The sequence below is a fragment of the Suncus etruscus genome, chromosome 5, assembly GCF_024139225.1.
Source record: "Suncus etruscus isolate mSunEtr1 chromosome 5, mSunEtr1.pri.cur, whole genome shotgun sequence".
Classification (NCBI taxonomy): domain Eukaryota; kingdom Metazoa; phylum Chordata; class Mammalia; order Eulipotyphla; family Soricidae; genus Suncus; species Suncus etruscus.
In genome coordinates, this window is record NC_064852.1 from 135,902,837 (window position 1) to 135,921,422 (window position 18,586).

General features: G+C 38.5%; 1 protein-coding gene across 1 annotated transcript in view; it reads right to left on the reverse strand.

Moving 5' to 3' along the window:
- DNAJC10 (DnaJ heat shock protein family (Hsp40) member C10) overlaps positions 1 to 1,468 on the reverse strand; it is a 41,723-nt gene extending 40,255 nt beyond the window's left edge. Inside the window, exon 1 of the mRNA XM_049773548.1 lies at positions 1,130 to 1,468. Within this exon, the coding sequence (XP_049629505.1) occupies positions 1,130 to 1,333 (204 nt within the window). The 5' untranslated portion in view covers positions 1,334 to 1,468. The remainder of the gene's footprint in view (positions 1 to 1,129) is intronic.
- Positions 1,469 to 18,586: the final 17,118 nt, after the last annotated feature.

The window sequence follows — 18,586 nt, forward strand, 5'->3', positions numbered from 1 at the left end:
AGCAACGCCGGGTGTGGCCCAAAAACCAAAAAAAAAAGAAAAATTAAAGAATAAAAAAAAAAAACAGAAAAATTAAAGTAAAAAACTGAAGATTAAAATTGTTAAAGAAGGGGCCGGAGATATAGCACGGAGGTAAGGTGTTTGCCTCTCATGCAGAAGGTCAGTGGTTCGAATCCCGGCGTCCCATATGGTCCCCTGAGCCTGCCAGGAGCGATTTCTGAGCATAGAGCCAGTAGTAACCCCTGAGCACTGTCGGGTGTGACCCAAAAACCAAAAAAAAAAAAAAAAAAAAAAAAAAAAAAAAAAGTTAAAGAATACATTACTGGAGACATAATCAAATATTTTATTAATTTTTCTATCAAGTTTTATTTTTTTATTGGATTTGGGGCCATACCAGGCTGTATTAAGGGTTTACTCTGGCTTAGTGATGAGGGATCGCTACTGGCATTACTAGGAATTGAACCCGGGTTGGTTGTGTGTAAGGCAAGGACCTTAGCCACAGTACTATCTCTGGCCCATTCTGTCAAGTTTTAATTTACAGTAAGTGCCATCTGACTACAATAACTTGTAGTTAACTACAATTACTTGTAGTTATTCACTGAGGGAAAACAAACAAACAAAAAAAAAAAAACAGAGAAAGCTGAAGCAAACATTAGAATTCTAAGAAAAAAATTTCATGTAACTATTTTAAAATACTAGTATCTTATCTCTTATTTAAAATATTACTTCAACCACTTCAGACATTATTGTCTACTTTGGGATTAATATCTGCAAGAGGACTGTTGGAGTTGTAAACTGATGGAGAATTGCATTTTTATTATAGAAATTATATTACACTAAACTATAACTGATTATTTTTAACATCTGACATTTTTTTCTGGTTTTTGGGCCACACCCAGTGACGCTCAGGGGTTACTCCTGGCTATGTGCTTAGAAATCGCTCCTGGCTTGTGGGACCATATTGGACACTGGGGGATCGAACCAAGGTCTACCCTAGATTAGCGCGGGCAAGATAGAGATGCCTTACCCCTTGTGCCACCGCTCCGGTTCCAAACATCTGATTTTTAAAGACCTGTAAGATGCAACTAAAATACATTAAGCATACTATGCAAAGAAAATGTTTACTTACCGGGTTTTTATCAGGATGTAGTTTCAATGCCAATTTCTTGAAAGCTTGTCTTATTTCTCTACTGCTTGCAGTTTTGGATACTTCAAGTAAACTGTAAAAATCTTGCTCTGTGCCCACTAAAACAGTCATATACAAAATTAAAAAACAGAGGATGAGCCTTTTTAAGTCTCTGACACAGTCATCTTTATTTAGCCAGACTCTCATTCTTGTCTTAGACAAGTTCTCACTTAAGTGAACATTAAAATTTGCAGCTGGTTCCAGTTGATCTAATATACCAGTATGAAGATTTCTTTCTGTATACTTCAAGGGTGAATCTCATGAAACTGTCTCCCCAAGTGTTAATCTAAAGAGAGGAAACAAAGTGTTTAACTACAAAAACAAAACAAAATTCTCAACAGTACATTCATGCAGTTCCATTGTCTTTTTAAGCAGTAAATAAGAGCTATATCCTGGGCTCTATTCTTTGGGGGAATCTCTGCTGCATTTCTAAGCCTGGGTTTGTGACTTCATTCAAAAGGGCAGACAAAAGGCAAAAGCGTAGTGTATTATGTGTTATGCAGCTGACTATACCACTAAAAAGTACTGAGTTATTTACTCTGGTCGACATCAGTAAAAGTGGATGGGGAATATGATGCTTCCTTCCTTTTTTCTACCTAGCTTAATTAAATCTTCACTTAAAATATTTTTTAAAAAATTGAGCTATTTCTCGCCTCTTTAGCACTCTCATACTCTTTATAATTAGATATACAGATGTATCATATTAAACTGCATATGTAATTGAAGGAAATATCCTTTGAGAAAATCAGAAGAAAGCTCAGTGTCCCTTCTAAAGATGACCCTTCCAAGGGACAACTTACACAGTAAGCCATTTTCTCCCTCCAAGTTTTTACAAGAGGAACTTACATACAAGTAAATCAGTGTATAAGAATATAATTATCAGGTGTGATTTGGGGGGCTTGTTTGGGGCCCACATTAGGCAGCGCTCCGGGGTTACTCCAGGCTCTGTGCTCAGAAGTCACTCCTGTCAGGCTCATGGGGACAATATGGGATGTCGGTGATCAAACCCGGGTCAGCAAACACCCAAAGGGCTGTGCAAAATAGCTTCGGCCCCCCTTTGTTTGCAGTTTACATTTGCTATGCTTTTAAGCAAAAAGCAAGGGGGCTATATCAGGTCGGACATGCTCACTTGTGTTGAGTACAAATACTCCCCATCAGATTATCAGTTTATATCGAATCTTGGGTACTTCAAAGCTCTGAAATTACTTGGGGGGCTGGAGGGGGAGACTACTCCTATCAAGGGCGGGCCTCTTGGCTTTCTGACTTGGGCTCATTCTCAAGTGTTTCCCCAGGCCTAAAAATGGTGCCTTTCTTAACCCACCTAGTCACTGCCACCAACTGTGCTGTGCCTTTTGTAACATGTCCAGATTAAAGTAGGTCAATCGAGATTAGCGCACAGGCACAAATTTTTTTTTTTTTTGGTCACACCCGATTGCGCTCAGGGATCCCTCCTGGCAATACGCTCAGAAATCGCTCCTGGCAGGCTCGGGGGGGGGGGGGGGGGAACCTATGGGATGCCGGGATTCGAACCACCGTCCTTCTGCGGGTAGGGTTCACGACCCTTTAAATCGCAACACGCTTTCGGCCAGGGGCAGCGGGCCGGTCCTGTGGGCGTGGCCACCGGTGCCGGAGGGCGTGGCCTCAGGGAGAGGCCCCGCCCACACCATCCCGCAGCCCGCGCTCGGCCGGCGGGGACGGCGACCCCCGTCCTCCTCGGGTCATCGCCCCCGACCCGCTGAGGGCCGCGATCCCGGCCTCCCGCCCGGTGCCCACCTCAGTTCAGCGGCGGCGCCGGCCCCATCCGCGAACCCCGGCCGGCTGGCCGAGTGTCAGCGGTGCGCGCGGGACGGAAGCTCGCGTTCTTCCCACTGCCGGGACGCCGCGCTCCGAATTGGGGGGAGGGCGGGGGGACGACCGGTCGGCGGCGGCGGCGTCCACAGCGCGCGGCTCGCTGCGCACTCGACTCCTCCGAGGCTGCCGGTCGTCTAGGCGGCGCTTAGGGGGCGTGGCCTGGCGCGGGGCATTGTGGGAACGGCGTGGAGGACCGCGCGCCGGCCGAGCTCGAGGTAGTTCGATGCTGAGACGCCGGCGGATGAAGTGGGCGGTGGAGGTTTAGGTTGACGTGGCGATTAGCGCCGAATCCGGCTCCGGCTCCGGCTCCGGCTCCGAGTCAGAACGGAGACAAGCAGGAACCCTAGACACTAACGGTGCTACCCAGGCCGGGAATCGGATGATGATCTGGAAGCCCGTCCCTCCCCGTTGCCACGGTGACCGTGGACCCCGGCGGGGGCGGGCCTGGGCCTGCAGGTTTCCTGTCTCGGCTGTTCTTGACCCCAGTGCTGGTGCGGTGAAGGAGCCTTGGTTGCTGGGTTCTTGGGGGGGACCGGAGATGCGGAAATTAATGCTTGATTGCAATGACATGGAATAGCCATCAGGCTAGAAGGGCTAACTTTGTCAGGTTAGAAACTAGGGCCTGAGCCACCTCCCTCTTTCAGCCTTTTTTGCATCTAAATTAGGGCCTGTAGGAAATGCTTTTGTGAGAACAATCAAAGTGCGACACTTCAAGAATCAAAGGAGAAAACTGAAAGAGAAGCTGCCTGCTGTTGACATCAATCCTATGATGAAATAGAGTTGGATCTGGAAATATCAGGGGGTGCATGTTTTCCTGGCACTGCCTTTTCTGCACCTAGTGCTGCTGCAGGGAATGGGGTGGGCCCCTGCTCAATTATGGGCACAGCAGGGGATTGGGTATAGTCAGGGAGTGGCTCCAGGACCCCCTGAACACTGTCTGGAGAGTGGGTTCTCTTCACACACCACCCCCAAAGGTTTTAAAAGGTTGCAATGTCATCAGTAGTAAATATCAATTTATTAAAATCACAACTGTAGGAAACTGAAGCTCAGTTAATGATGTGCTGGAAAGAGGAAGTAGTATCGAAAAAAGGTAGAGCTCTGAAAAGCAACCCATTGTGCCAAGCAGGAACTGATGTGAGCACACACATATTAGTTTAATGTTCCCTGTAGGCATTGACTGGTTATGCCCTTTTCACTGTTGACATTCTCCATAGAATAGATTCATTCCCCAAGGAGTCACATCAAAGAGGAAACAGCCTAGGTAACCTAACCCTAGGCAACTTAAGCATTTATGCCACATGAAATTGAGGGATGAAATAAGCACATTGGCTTTGTATTTCAGAAGAAGATGTGTTTGAGGAGCCAAAGGAATATCCGAATGTGCTGAGCCTGGAGAAGACAATAATTTGGGACTGGAAAGGTAGACAAGGACGTGATGTTGCAGCTTCATAGTCCATTTGAAGAATTTTTATTTTTTTAAATATAACAAAATCAAAAGAGTTTTAAGCAATGAAATATTACTATTTTACCTAAGATTTATATCCATGCTCCAAATTTTGTGTTGGAAAGTGCACTGGGGTTTTTGGCTTTGGGAGAAGCTCTGGCTGCTTTCTCTTGAGCACCATACTCTCCCTTTTTTTCCTCAGAATTTCTTAACTAAAATGTTTTACTTAAATAAAAAAAGATGTAGATGACTACTATAAGTGAACTTTTCCTAAATTAGAGATTAGTTCTTACATCTTTTCCTATATTACCCCCAAATTGGGAAGTGTATTTGTTTTTTACAATACAAACTTTATATAACTAAGAAATAATAATCCAAACCTGCCAATTAACTCTAATACTACCTGTGTCTCAGATACCATTCAGATTTGTAAACACCAGGAGTGTATTTGTAGGATTCACTGTTATTTTTGGGGCCACACCCGTTTGATGCTCAGGGGTTACTCCTGGCTAAGAACTCAGAAATTGCCCCTGGCTTGGGGAGACCATATGGGACGCTGGGAAATGGAACCGCAGTCCTTCCTTGGCTGGCGCTTGCAAGGCAGATACCTTATCTCTAGTGCCACCTCACCGGCCCCAGGATTCACTATCTGCTTCCTTTGGTTGTCTTAGCTATTTAAAGACCAATTCAGAAATGGTTCAAAAGGATTTTTTTCTGACTCACAATTTTGAGACTTGTGAAGCATTTTCTTTTTCTGATGACATTATTTGTGCTTTTTTCCCCTCAAGATCATATTCAGGTTTATTTTGGCAAGATATTACAGAAATGCTGCTGCCTTCATTCTGTGGTCCTGAATTTTGATTAATTCCATTATTAGTGGCATTAGTTTTATGTGCTTTTGATGTAAGATGCCTCTGTGAGGCCTTCCACTATAACAGTCTTTTTTGTTATTAAGTGGATGTGGGGCGGTTCTACTTCAAAATTTGAATATATGACTCCAACTTGTAATTTCTTTATATTACTATAAATTTCTATTTTATTCCGATGGATAAAATTCTCTGCTGTCATTTGGATGGTTAAGTTATTCTAAATTTAAATATAGGATTCCTTCAACCTGATTTCTATGTCTTTTGAAAATCCTTTCTATGGGTATACTTATTTGAGTTGTCAGATAGCAGGATTCAGATTCATCCATTACTTTCCTGCTTCAGGTCTATTGCCATCCCTATTTCCAAAAGAATCCCTAGTTAATTCTTAGAAAAAGTTATAGGATCCAAACATTAGACGTGATCTATTGTGGGACCCAGAAACCTTCCCAGGCCTCTATCCTGAGGGACAGAAGTAGGGAATTGATTAACACACTAATATTTTTAGTTCCATTTTGTACCAGAGGAATTATTCTATTTATAGTAGGTTTTGCCTTTATTTCCATATATATAGCTTTCTGTGACAGTGCTATAATAGTACTAACCTATTAGATATCTAATGTTCAACTCCCTCATATGTAGTCAGTCTCATTGCTGATACTAACTTCTCACTTTTAGAGTCATACTAACTCCTCATACCACTTGGGTTCGCATAACTCGCTCCAGTTTAATCACCTGAGCATATGCTCTTCTCACTTCACTCAAGATCCAACTTAGACCAGACTGCCTTCTGGAGAAATTCACCTCTTCAAAATTTAGTCCCTTATAGTTCTGCCCAATGTGAATTCTTCAGGTAGGCTCTGACACTGTCAGCCTCACCTAAGTGCGTTTGGTCTAAATGATTTGGTATAATAAAATTTCATGAGTATAAGTATAGTTTTCAATAACTATAGCTTGAAAACTGCATTGAGAATGACAAGAATAAATACATCATAGAGTCGATGGCTTGGTCTCAATGGAATTAGTGCAGTTGTTGAGATATGAACAGATGAAGAAAAAGTAGGAGATAAGATTGATGCTGAATTGGTCACAGTGGGAAAGGTGTTTGAAAACATCTCTAAATTAGTAGCTGATATGAAGAATGTTCACGAACTTCAAGGAAATAAAAGACTTGACAGCCTCAATATAATAAATCAAACTTTTATGAATAGCTCTTGTGTATGAAGTGTTACAAGGGAATTGTTTCATTCCATTTTTAGTTCCAGCTGAGAAATTGCTGCTATATTGAAGGGACCTAGTTTGTGTTTCTTCAGAAAGAGTTGTCTGTGAGCCATTCAAATATACTGAATCATTCCCTTCATCACTGCATTTATTATGCCATATTATAATCCCATTTTATTGGTTCTGAAATTATGAATTCTTCAAGCTGAGCAATTAAGTGGGTTTTGTTATTTTTTTGTGGTGTACAAGATAGTTTTTATTGAATGACACTTAGAAAGATGCAAGAGAAGAGAAAGAGGAAGTTTAAGAGAACATGGGGTTCTTCAGAGTGAAAGACACACAAGCAAAGAAACATAGACACAGCAGGCAAGATATGTGTTCAAGGAGAGCACAGGCTTGAAGAGCAAGTCCGTCAGATTTTATTATCTTTCCTCAGTGCCTCTCTGGAGTAGAGGTTGGTGCCTTATCAATACATACATTGTGGTGGAATGAAAACTCTTGTGTGAAAAGAGGAAGAAAGAATGGCTTTTTATTTTCACCATTCGAGTCTGACATGGGAGAAAAGTATGCAAAGTTGCATGTAGAAATAAAATAACTGATATAAGCAATATGTCAGAAGATAGTAACTTTGTTGAATGTATCAACTTTTAGTAGAATTAGAAGAAAGAATGATGGGGGTTGTATGTATGTATTTATGTATATATATGTGTATATATAGTTTTGGGTTTTTTCTTGGCCACATCTAGTGGTACTCAAGGCATACTATTGACTCTGTGTTCAGTGATCATTTCTAATAGGCTCAGGTGACCATATATTTATTTTAATTTTTTAATTTAAGCCATTGTGAGTTACAATGTTATTCATAATTGGGTTTAGACATACAATGTTTCAGGCCAGTTCCACCACCAGTGTCAATTTACCTCCACTAATGTTCCCAGAATCCATATCATGCCACCACTCCTGCCAGCCCATCATAACAGGCACCTTTTTAAGTTTGGTTGCTAAAGTTTGGGTCATGATTTCATTGTTGTTGACTCTGGCTTGGGTATTTAGTTCTGTCCCTTCTTTTTTATTTATTTTTATTTATTTATTTGTTTGTTTATTTTTGGTTTTGGGGCCACACCCGGCGGTGCTCAGGGGTTACTCCTGGCTGTCTGCTCAGAAATAGCTCCTGGCAGGCACGGGGGACCATATGGGACACCGGGATTCGAACCAACCACCTTTGGTCCTGGATCTGCTGCTTGCAAGGCAAACACAGCTGTGCTATCTCTCCGGGCCCAGTTCTGTCCCTTCTTAACACCACCAAAGCACCCGAGGCTCCTTAGCCCCTGTCTCCTGTCATTTCATATGTGTCTTTTTCATCACCCAACTCAATTTCTTTCTTTCTCCTCACTATATTCCGGGACCTAGGTTGTTCTTGACAACCTCCATCTAAGCCAGTCTGAATGCATGATTTTAAATAAAGAATTTTTTAATAGAGCTTGAGTATTAACTATGTCATTTCTAAACAATGACCAATAATAATGTACTCTGAGAATCTGCCTATACTTTGCTAAGTGGTGGCAAGTTTTGGGTGTTGGGTGCAGGGTGGCTGAGGTGGGGACCTAGAGAAAGCAGAGGGATACGGGTACTCTTGTGGCAGGTGTCCTGTAGCAACCCACAATTTTTTTTATTTTAGTTTTGGGGTCGTACTAAACTGTACTCAGGGCTTACCCTTGGCTCTATGCTCAGGAATCACTCCTGTCATGTTTGTCATGTTGAGGTTATGCAAGGCAAGTAAGCATCCTATCTGCTGTGTGGATTTTCAGTCTCAAAACTATATTATTGAAACATTAAATATTGTAAGCCATTGTGATAAATTACAGTGGTGTGGAGAGGTAAGGCATCTGCCTTGCCCGTGCTAGCCTAGGACAGACCATGGTTTGATCCCCCAGTGTCCCATATGGTCCCCACACTAGGAACAATTTCTAAGCAAATAGCCAGTAGTAATCCCTGAGCATCACTGGGTATGGCCCCCCCCACAAATAAATAAATAAATAAATTTAAAAGATAACTTATTGTCTCCACTGTTAAAAATATAGTATTTTAAGTCTGAACAAAGCAGTCAGGCCAGAGAAGGAATAAAAGGAACCAAAATTGAAAAAGAGCAAGTCAAACTATCACTATTTGCAGAAGACATGATAATATACAATGAAGACACTAAAGAGTACAGATAAAAAGATCCTAGAAACAATAAACCCATACAGCAAATGGCCAGCTACAACATTAATACACAAAAGATAGTTGCATTCCTTTACACAAATAATGACTCAGTGGAGAAAGAGATCTATGAGTCTATCCCATTTAAAATAATGTCAAAAGCAAGTACTTGGGGCCAGAGAGATAGCTCATCGATAGGGCGTTTGCCTGGATTCGATCCCTGGGCGTCCCGTATGGTCAGGAGCCAGGAGCGATTTCTGGGCACATAGCCAGGAGTAACCCATGAGCATCACTGGGTGTGACCCCAAAGCCAACCACCCCAAAACAACAACAACAAAACACACCATAATTTAACTCATGAAACAGGTAGCAGGCTCAAGAAAGCTGATGAGCAAGTTGCTAAAAGACAAATGTTAATGGATGTAATGTTAACATAACTTACATTCCTTTTTTATCCTATGTGTAATGGTAATAACAATAACTAAAATTTAAATATATTTTACATGTTCTGGGCACTATTTCATTTTTCATACACTAAAATATTTTCACAACAGCTCTTTGCGATAAGGGTGATTATTTTGTGGCAATTTTACAGTTGAGAAAGCTGATGCAAAAGGAGGTAAAACTACTTGCCCAACATTGCAGTTATAAGTTGTATAATTTGAATTTCAACTTGAATATTCTAGATATGGACTTCATAGAAGCATACAATAAGTTAACGAAAATATTTTTGAAGCATTTGGTTAAATAATTATTTTCATAACATTTTTCATAATAACAATTATTTTCAAAATAACAATAGTTAAAAAATGACAATAGTTTACCATAAGTATTTTGGGGGTAGTTAATGATGAATTTTATTAGATCAAACTTAGTTTAAAAATATTAGCTAATGTTTAATTTTACCCACAGTAAGTAGTAATGGAGCTGGCATTCAGTGTGTTTATTTTTTAAACTTAGTTTTGAAGCAATTGATTTATTGATTGATTGGTTTTGGGGCCACACCCAGCAATGTTCAGGGGTTATTCCTGGTTCTGTGCTCAGAAATTGCTCCTGACAAGCTTGGGGGACCATATAGGATGCAAGGAATTCAAATGGGTCAGCCACATGCAAGGCAAATGCCCTATAGCTATGCTATCTCTGGCCCCAGGTATTCAATATGTTAAATTCAGTTGAATTTGCAGAGTTGTTTACATATATATACATACATATATATACATACATATATATACATATATATATATATATATATATATATATATATATATATATATTGGTTTTTGGACCACACCTGCTTGTGCTCAGGGGTTACTCCTGGCTATCTGCTCAAAAATAGCTCCTGGCAGGCACAGGGGACCATATGGGATGCCGGGATTCCAACCAACCACCTTAGGTCCTGGATCGGCTGCTTGCAAGGCAAACACTGCTGTATTATCTCTCTGGCCCCAGTTGTTTACATTTCTAAGATAGTTATAATTTCAGATTTTTGTCTCCAAATAAATAGTCTATCTTTAGTTATAAGTGACATTTTATTTTAATTTTCCTACATTCCAGTTATTTTGACACTACAGTTAAAATTTTGTGTGGCATCGTATTGATTTCACAATATAAGTAATAGGCATACTACATTATATATTAATATTTATATACGTGGCATTATGGCTAATACCAAAAGTTTAGTTAATACCTACCACCATACATTTAACCTAACTCTACAGTTTCATGCTTCCACTTCTCTATACTTGTAATCACTATTGCGTTCTTTGAACTGGAAGTTAGTTTTTCATTCTTTGTTTATATTTTTGTATACAGTCCACACAAGTTGAAATCATATATTTGTATTTTTTTCAAATGCCTGACTTGCTGTACTGACTGTTTAGGCCTGTGTTTTTGCATAGGTGTCTTTATTTTTAGTAAATAAGTATATATCAGAAAATATCTCTCATGATTGTTTTTTCTTTGCTTTTTACTACTGTTATTATTTTTTCTGTTTTGGGCCATGCCTGGCGGTGTTCAGGGTTTACTGCTGGTTCTGTGCCCAGGGATCACTCCAGCTGGTGATTGAGGAAGTTATTACTTGCCTTGCACATAGTTGAACATACCTGAGATCAAACTTGTGGAAGGCAAATGTCTTTAATCCCTATACAATTTTTCTGGTTTTAAAAACAACCCAAGTGCCCAAGAACAGTTGAGTGGATAAAGACTGTGGTACATCTACACAAAGAAATACTATGCAGTTGTTAAGAAAATAAAATTATGGTGCCAGAGATATAGCATTCCATATGGTCCCCTGAGTTGCCAGGAGCGATTTCTGAGTGTAGAGCCAGGAGTAACCCCTGAGTGCTGCCAGATGTGACCCAAAAACCAGAAAAAAAATGAAATTATGAAATTTGTTTTTATATGGATGCATATGGAGAGTATTATGCTGAGAGAAAGGAATGAGAGGAAGAGAAGTAGACATAGAAAAATTGCACTCATTTGTGTTATATATATAAAAAAAGACAAAATGGTAATAATATTCACAGACCATAGAGTTGAGGGCCAGAGAACTAATCCATAACAGGAAGCTTGCCACAAAGAACAGGGGAGTTCAGTTATGGCAGAGAAGGAACCACTGTGACAATGACAGTTGGAAATTTCATTCATTCTGGGTAAGAACTGTGATAAAGTGAGATAAAGGAGATAAATTGATATGCATGATAGACATTTAATAATAATATTGTAACAGTATTTTAAGCAGTATTTAAAAGAAAAAAGGAAGAATGAGAGACAAAAACATATCTGCGTCGGAGGAAGGCAGAGAGGAGTGCAAGAGGGAAACTGGAGACATTGTGGTGGGACATGTGCACTGATGAAGGATGTTCCACAGTCTGGCTGAAGCTCAGTCATGAGCAACTTTGTAATTGTAGCTCATGGTGATTTAATTAGAGAATTTATTTAAAAAAAAAAGTCAGAAAGCACAAGTGGAGCAAAACAAATCTCTCCAGGATGCCTTTCTGATTAGAAAAGTCAGTGACAAGAGTTGTGATCAGTGATATTCTGTGTCTTCTAAGCCAAAAGCATTGGAAGATTTTAGACTCTATTCCTAAGGCTCAAGTAGGATATCACAGACTTAAGGTTTCAGAAGGTAATTATTTGAATATATGATTCTTGTGATAGGGATTTTTCTCAGTTCTTTAGAAAGGTGATTATTCTACTACTAATTCTTTTATCTAACAGAATTTTCTATTATTTCATTGCAGAAAAAAGACACTTTTATGTATACAATGTAAGACACAAAATATACTCAATAGTTAAAAAAATTATGAGCAAGAAGGTTTTGTTTTATAGTCAAAACTGTAAACAGGATCCAGAGAGATAGCACAATGGGCAGGGCACATGTATTGCAAATGGCTGACCCTTGCATTGCAAATGACTGTAAAATCACCCAGGTGTTGTTTCTCCAACCCCAGGTGAAGGAGTTTGAAGTAGAGTTTCACATGAAATAATCCAAACTAGACTGAGGATGAAACATGTGTAGTCTGTAGCCTGCATTCTTCTATCTAGTCTCAAGACTAGCTGCCTGCCAGAACTGTTTTTATTAAGTAGAGACTACCCCAGGTGTGGGGGTGGGGGTGGGTAAGGACAAAGTAAGAGGTGATAGCTCAGGCTATCCTGAGTCTGTCCCACCCTGGTTTACATATAAGACAATCTTTGTATTGGGATAAAACCAAGTTGTAAACAAACAAACAAACACAAATGAAGCAGAGATAATATTTGTTTTGGGTGAAACCAAGTTGTAAACAGATACAAAGAAACCAGGGATGATCTTTGTTCTGGATAAAACAAGATATAATCTAACAAATTACAGTAGCTGAAAATTTCAATTGTCAACAGGCAATAAACTAAACACATTTTGGTAAAATTAAACTAGAGACTAGAGATGGACTAATGATATATCCAACACTTGAATTGATCTCAAAATATTTATGTTGAGTGAAGAAACTAGGTTTCCTCCCAAAAGGAAGAGCAGTTTTTACATACTGTCTCCCTTTATAAAGTTTAGCAGATGCAAGCCAATCTATAATAATGGAAGTAAATCAGTGGTTGCCTACAGAAGAAAGTTTGTCATGAAGAAACTATTGTATGTGATGAAATTACTCATTATCTTGGATGATGGTTCCCTTGTTCATATTCCAAACCTCATCAAATTTTATTCGTTAAAGTATACAATTAATTGTTGGAGCTGGGGAGATAGTGCACTGAGTAAGGCATTTATCTTGCACTCTTTCATCCCAGATTTGATCCCTGGCATCCCAGATGTTCCCCTGAGTACTGCCAAAAATCATTCATTCCTGAGCACAGAGCCAGGAGTAATTCCTAAAAAACTCTGGGTGTGCCCCCAAATGAAATGATACTTTTAAAAATACATATTAAAAGGACTTTAAGGGGTCAAAGTGGTAGCACAGCAGCAGGGCTTTTGCCTTGCGTATGGCTGACCCAGTACAGACCCATTTTCGATCCCTTGCATTCCATACGGTCCCCTGAGCCTGCCAGGAGCAAATTCTGAGCGCATAGCCAGCCCAAGAACCACCACCAACAATAAAAAATTAAATGTGTTTGTTAAAAATATGCAGTGGGAAAAAGCCAAAGAACACAACAATAAAAACGCAGTGAGGTGGGAATAGAGAGATAATACAGGCATGTGAAGTTTGCTTTGAATGCGGTTAACCTTGGCTCACTCCCCCATACAGTATCTGGTCTCCCAAGTACCTCCAGTAGTGATCCTCAGTCACCACTGTGTGGCTGTACAACAAACAAAAAAAAAGAAATGGAATAATAAAATTAAATATTTAAATTAAAGTTCTCTGAGGCAGAGTCCTTGTAGGTCATTCATTCAGAGGGATTTGGCCTTGCCCTGTGTTCCATAGAAATCATTCCTAACTGAAAGCTTAAATGTGTCTCATTGATGGTTAAATTCTGAAAGGATAAATGAAGCATTTGCAATCATAGGACTTAGATCTAGAGCCCTGATAATAAGAGAGTAGCTAATATATTCTCAGTCTAATTTTCCACAGCAAAAAAAAATTACAATGTTTTTCAGTACCTTTTTACATGCTTGAGTTTTAGCCCAAGATGTGACAGGCGATAGAGATCTGCACACACACTCTCTTTTGCACGGTTTATTAAGACCTGGTATGATTAATGACTGCACACTTAACATTTCTTACTCAACAATGGTACAATAAGCAGGCCTGTAGCCCAGCATGTCACAGTAACATGGATCAAAGGACCACTGTGGGTGTAGAAAGAGGACGAATAAGGAAGTACAACTGGTTCTAAGGTTAGAGATAATACCTAAGAACTGGCTACAGGAATTTATTCTTTGAAGCTCAGATTTCTTTAGTGATACATTTGCTGGTCTTACTTATTATCAATATTCCACATATGATTTCAAGCACTAGAAAAAGTTACATGGAAGTAAAGCAGAAGAGAGTATGTATTGGTGCTGAAGATAAAATTATTAGAAATATGTTTCAGTGGGTAGAATGTGCAATGTACAAAAATTTTAGGAAAAGATTTCAAAAGGGTAAAACTTCCTAATTTATTTCCTATAATCAGAGCAACACAGTTTGAAACATAACTTGGTTTATGTTATTCTGACAGCATTTGTATGAATGAAATAGAATATTGTGAGGGCACAGGATGAAAATGACAAATGAAAGTGCACTTCTTATGGCATGTCCTCTCTTTCTCCTCTCAGGAAAGTGATTCAGATTGATGAATGGACAGAATGGTCTCTATAATAAAATGGTCTCCTCAAGGATTGTGCATTATTAAATAAAACAGCAAAATAAAATAACCCTGAAGATGTGAAGTCTGACAAAAATTTCAATGTATTGTTTCCTTTCTATAATAATCAGATTATATACTTATTAGTTTAATTTGTTGGCATATTCATCATAATATGATGCTTTTCCCATCAGTTACAATATGCCTTCTTTGAACATTTATTTATTTGAGAATGCTATTTATTGTCTTGGGGAAGTTTTGGATATCTTCCACAGTCCCGCAGAAGAACCAGCAAGAACTTTTTTGAGAGTAGCAGGTGCCACAGCTAGCTGTACTCAGGGCTTATCTCTTGCTCTGTACTCAGAGATCCTCCTGGTGGAGCTGTAGGAACATATGTGTTTCTGAGAATGAACTCTATAGGCCATGTGCAAGGCAATTACCCTGCCTAATATACTTCTTTTCTAGCCCTTACTTGTTAATTTTATGGTTCTTTTCTTTTCTTTTTCTCATTTAGGTGTTTGTGCATTCTTTTCATTAAATTTGCACTTAGCTGTTCCTGTTACTGTTCCTTAAGGTTTGGAATTAGTTTGTTTGACAGATTTTTTTTTTCTTTTTACTGAAGGCATTTTTTGCTATAAATTTTACTCATAGACTAGCATTCAGTGCGTTACAATTTTCTTTTCTTTTCTTTTCTTTTTTTTGGTTTTTAGGCCACACCCTGTAATGCTCAGGGGTTACTCCTGGCTATGCGCTCAGAAGTTGCTCCTGACTTGGGGAACCATATGGGACGCGGGTGTGTGTGTGTGTGTGTGTGGATGGAACCACGGTCCGTCCAAGGCTAGTGCAGGCAAGGCAGGCACCTTATCTCTAGCGCCATCGTCCGGCCCCCAGTGCATTACAATTTTGACATATTGTATTTATGCTGTCATTTGTCTTAAGATACTTTTTAAGATTATAATAACTTTTATTCTGACCAAAGAGTGAATAACAAATCTTTTATAGTAGTATTTAAGGTACTTAGTGACAATAAATCAGGGCCATTCCCACCATCAGACTTGTCCTCCCTCCACCTCTTTTCCCAGCATGTGTCCCATATCTCTCCTTTGTCCGCTGGAGTGCTAGTGAAACTGTTCCCCTCTGTGTATAGCTTGTTGTAGATAGGGTATTGATTCTGTTGTTGACTTTACATTTGATATTTAAGTCGGATTGTTTTTTTAATTCCACTCAATGTTCATATGGTTGTTTGGTTCTGGTACTATTCATTTTTATTTCCTCCGCAATTCATGAGGTGTCTTAAGATACTTTTTTGACTTTTTTTTTATTTCTTTTTTGGTACATGTAACAAGCATGATATCTGAATCTACATATTTGTGTATTGTATGATTTTCTTTGAAATCTTATTTTCTAGTTTAGTATGAGTGAAGTTGGGAAAAATGGTTTCTAGGACTTCAATTTTTATTTATGTATTTATTTTTTTAGTTTTGGGGCTACACCCAGTGATGCTCAGGGGTTACTCCTGGCTATGCACTCAGAAATTGTCCCTGGCTTGGGGGACCAATTGGGTGACAGGGAATTGAACTGAGGTCCATCCTAGTTTAAGGCGTGCAAGGCAAACACACTACCCCCTGTGCCACTGCTCTGGTCCAGAAATTCAATATTTAAAAAAATATATTAGGAATCTCTTGACACCAAAACATGATTTATTCTAGAGAGTGATAAAAAAAATAAGTATTCTGCCTTTTTTGTTGTTTATTTTTATTTATTTATTTTTGTTTTTTTTGGCCGGTCACACTCGGTAGCACTCTGGTTACTCCTGGCTCTGTGTTCAGAAGTTGCTCCTGGGAGGCTCATGTGGGATGCCAGGATGTGAAATCATCATCACCTGGATTGGTCTAGTGCAAGGTAGAAGCCCTACAGTATTCACAAAGGATTAGAATGAAACATAGGCACAGCAAAATAAAAAATGAATAAGAAGAATCATGAAGAACACAACATTTTCAGCTCTGAAATGAGTAATTTTGCACACGGAAAGCAAAAGTAAAGAGAAAGCAGTAGGAAAAACACAAAGGTCACTACAAAACTGTTCAAGCTTCAGCAAAGAACTTTCAAGAGAGAATAAGAAACGTAAAGAACACAGGTAAATCAAATAATGAGATGAAGTAATATGGAAAACAATGCAATATTCACAAAGGATTAGAATAGAAACACAGGCACAGAAAAATCAGAAATTAATAAGAAGAATCACGAAGAACACAACATTTTCAGCTCTCAAATGAGTAATTTTCCAAGTGGAAAGCAAAAGTAAAGAGAAAGCAGTAGGAAAAACACAAAGGTCACTGCAAAACTGTTCAAGTTTCAGCATAGAAGCAACTTCAGCAACTCAACAAAATCAAGAAGGAGATGAAGAAAATACAGAAATATTCACAAAGGATTAGAATGGAAACGCAAAGCACAGCAACATCAGAAAAGAATTTGAAGAATCCTGAAGCACACAGCATTTTCAGCTTTAAATTGTGTAATGTTGCACTTGAAAAGCAAAAGTAAGAAGAAATCCAAAGAAAAAACACAAAGATAACTTAAAAATTCTTCTAGCTCCAGCAAAGATGTTTCAAGAAAGAAGAAAAATGTAAAGAATACAGCTGAATCAAATAATGAAATGAAGAAATATAAAACACAAAGCAATATTCGCAATAGATTAGAATAGAAACACATGCACAGCAAAATCCGAAATGAATAAGAAGAATAATGAAGAACACAACATTTTCAGCTCTCAAATGAATAATTTTGCACACAGATAGCAAAACTAAAAAGAAAGCAGTAGGAAAAACAAAGATCACTGCAAAGGTGATCAAGAATCAGCAAAGAGGAAGCAACTTCAGTAACATCAAAATCAAAGAAGATGAAGAAAAACAAAGAATACAGAAAGATTCACAAAGGATTAAAATAGAATCACAAAGCACAGCAACATCAGAAAAGAATTAGAAGAATCATGAAGAACACAGCATTTTCAGCTCTCAATTGGGTAATGTTGCACTTGGAAAGCAAAAGTAAGAAGAAAGCCGTAAAAAAGAAAGATTACAGCAAAATTGTTCAAGCTTCAGCAAAGAAGTTTATAGAAAGAAGAAAGTTAAAAAACACAGATGAATCGAATAATGAGATGAAGAAATACAAAAAAAAAACAAAAAACAAAAAACAAAGCAATATTCACAAAGGATTAGAAGAGAAACACAGGCACAGGAAAGAAAATGTAAAAGAAAACCGTAGGAAAAACACAGAGATCACTGCAAAATTGTTCAAGCTTCAGCAAAGAAGTTTCAAGAAAGAAGAAACTTAAAGAACACAGGTGAATCAAATAATGATATGAAGGAATACAAAAAAAGGCAAAGCAATATTCTTAAAGGATTAGAATAGACACACAGGCACAGCAAAATAAAAAATGAATAAGAAGAATCGTGAAGAACAAAACATTTCAACTCTCAAATGAGACATTTTCATGCAGAATGCAAAAGTAAAAAGAAAGCAGTAGGAAAAACACAAAGATCACTGCAAAACTATTCAAGTATCAGCAAAGAAGAAGCAACATCAGTTACACACAAAATCAAAGAAGGAGATGAAGAAAAATAAAGAATACAAAAACATTTACAAAGGATTAGAATGGAAACACAAAGCACAGCACAATCCGAAAAAAAATTAGAAAATGATGAAGAACATAACATTTTCAGCTCTCAATTGGGTAATGTTGCAGTTGGAAAGCAAAAGTATGAAGAAAGCCATAGGAAAAACACAGAGATTACGCCAAAATTGTTCAAACTTCAGCAAAGAAGTTTTAGGAATGAAGAAATTTAAAGAACACAGGTAAATCAAATAATGAGATGAAGGAATACAAAAAAACAAAGCAATATTCACAAAGGATTAGAATAGAAACACAGGCACAGAAAACTCAGAAAAGAATAAGAAGAACTATGAAGAACAAAGCATTTTCAGCTCTCAATTGGGTAATTTTGCACGCGGAAAGGAAAAGCAAAAAGAAAGCAGGTGGAAAAACAC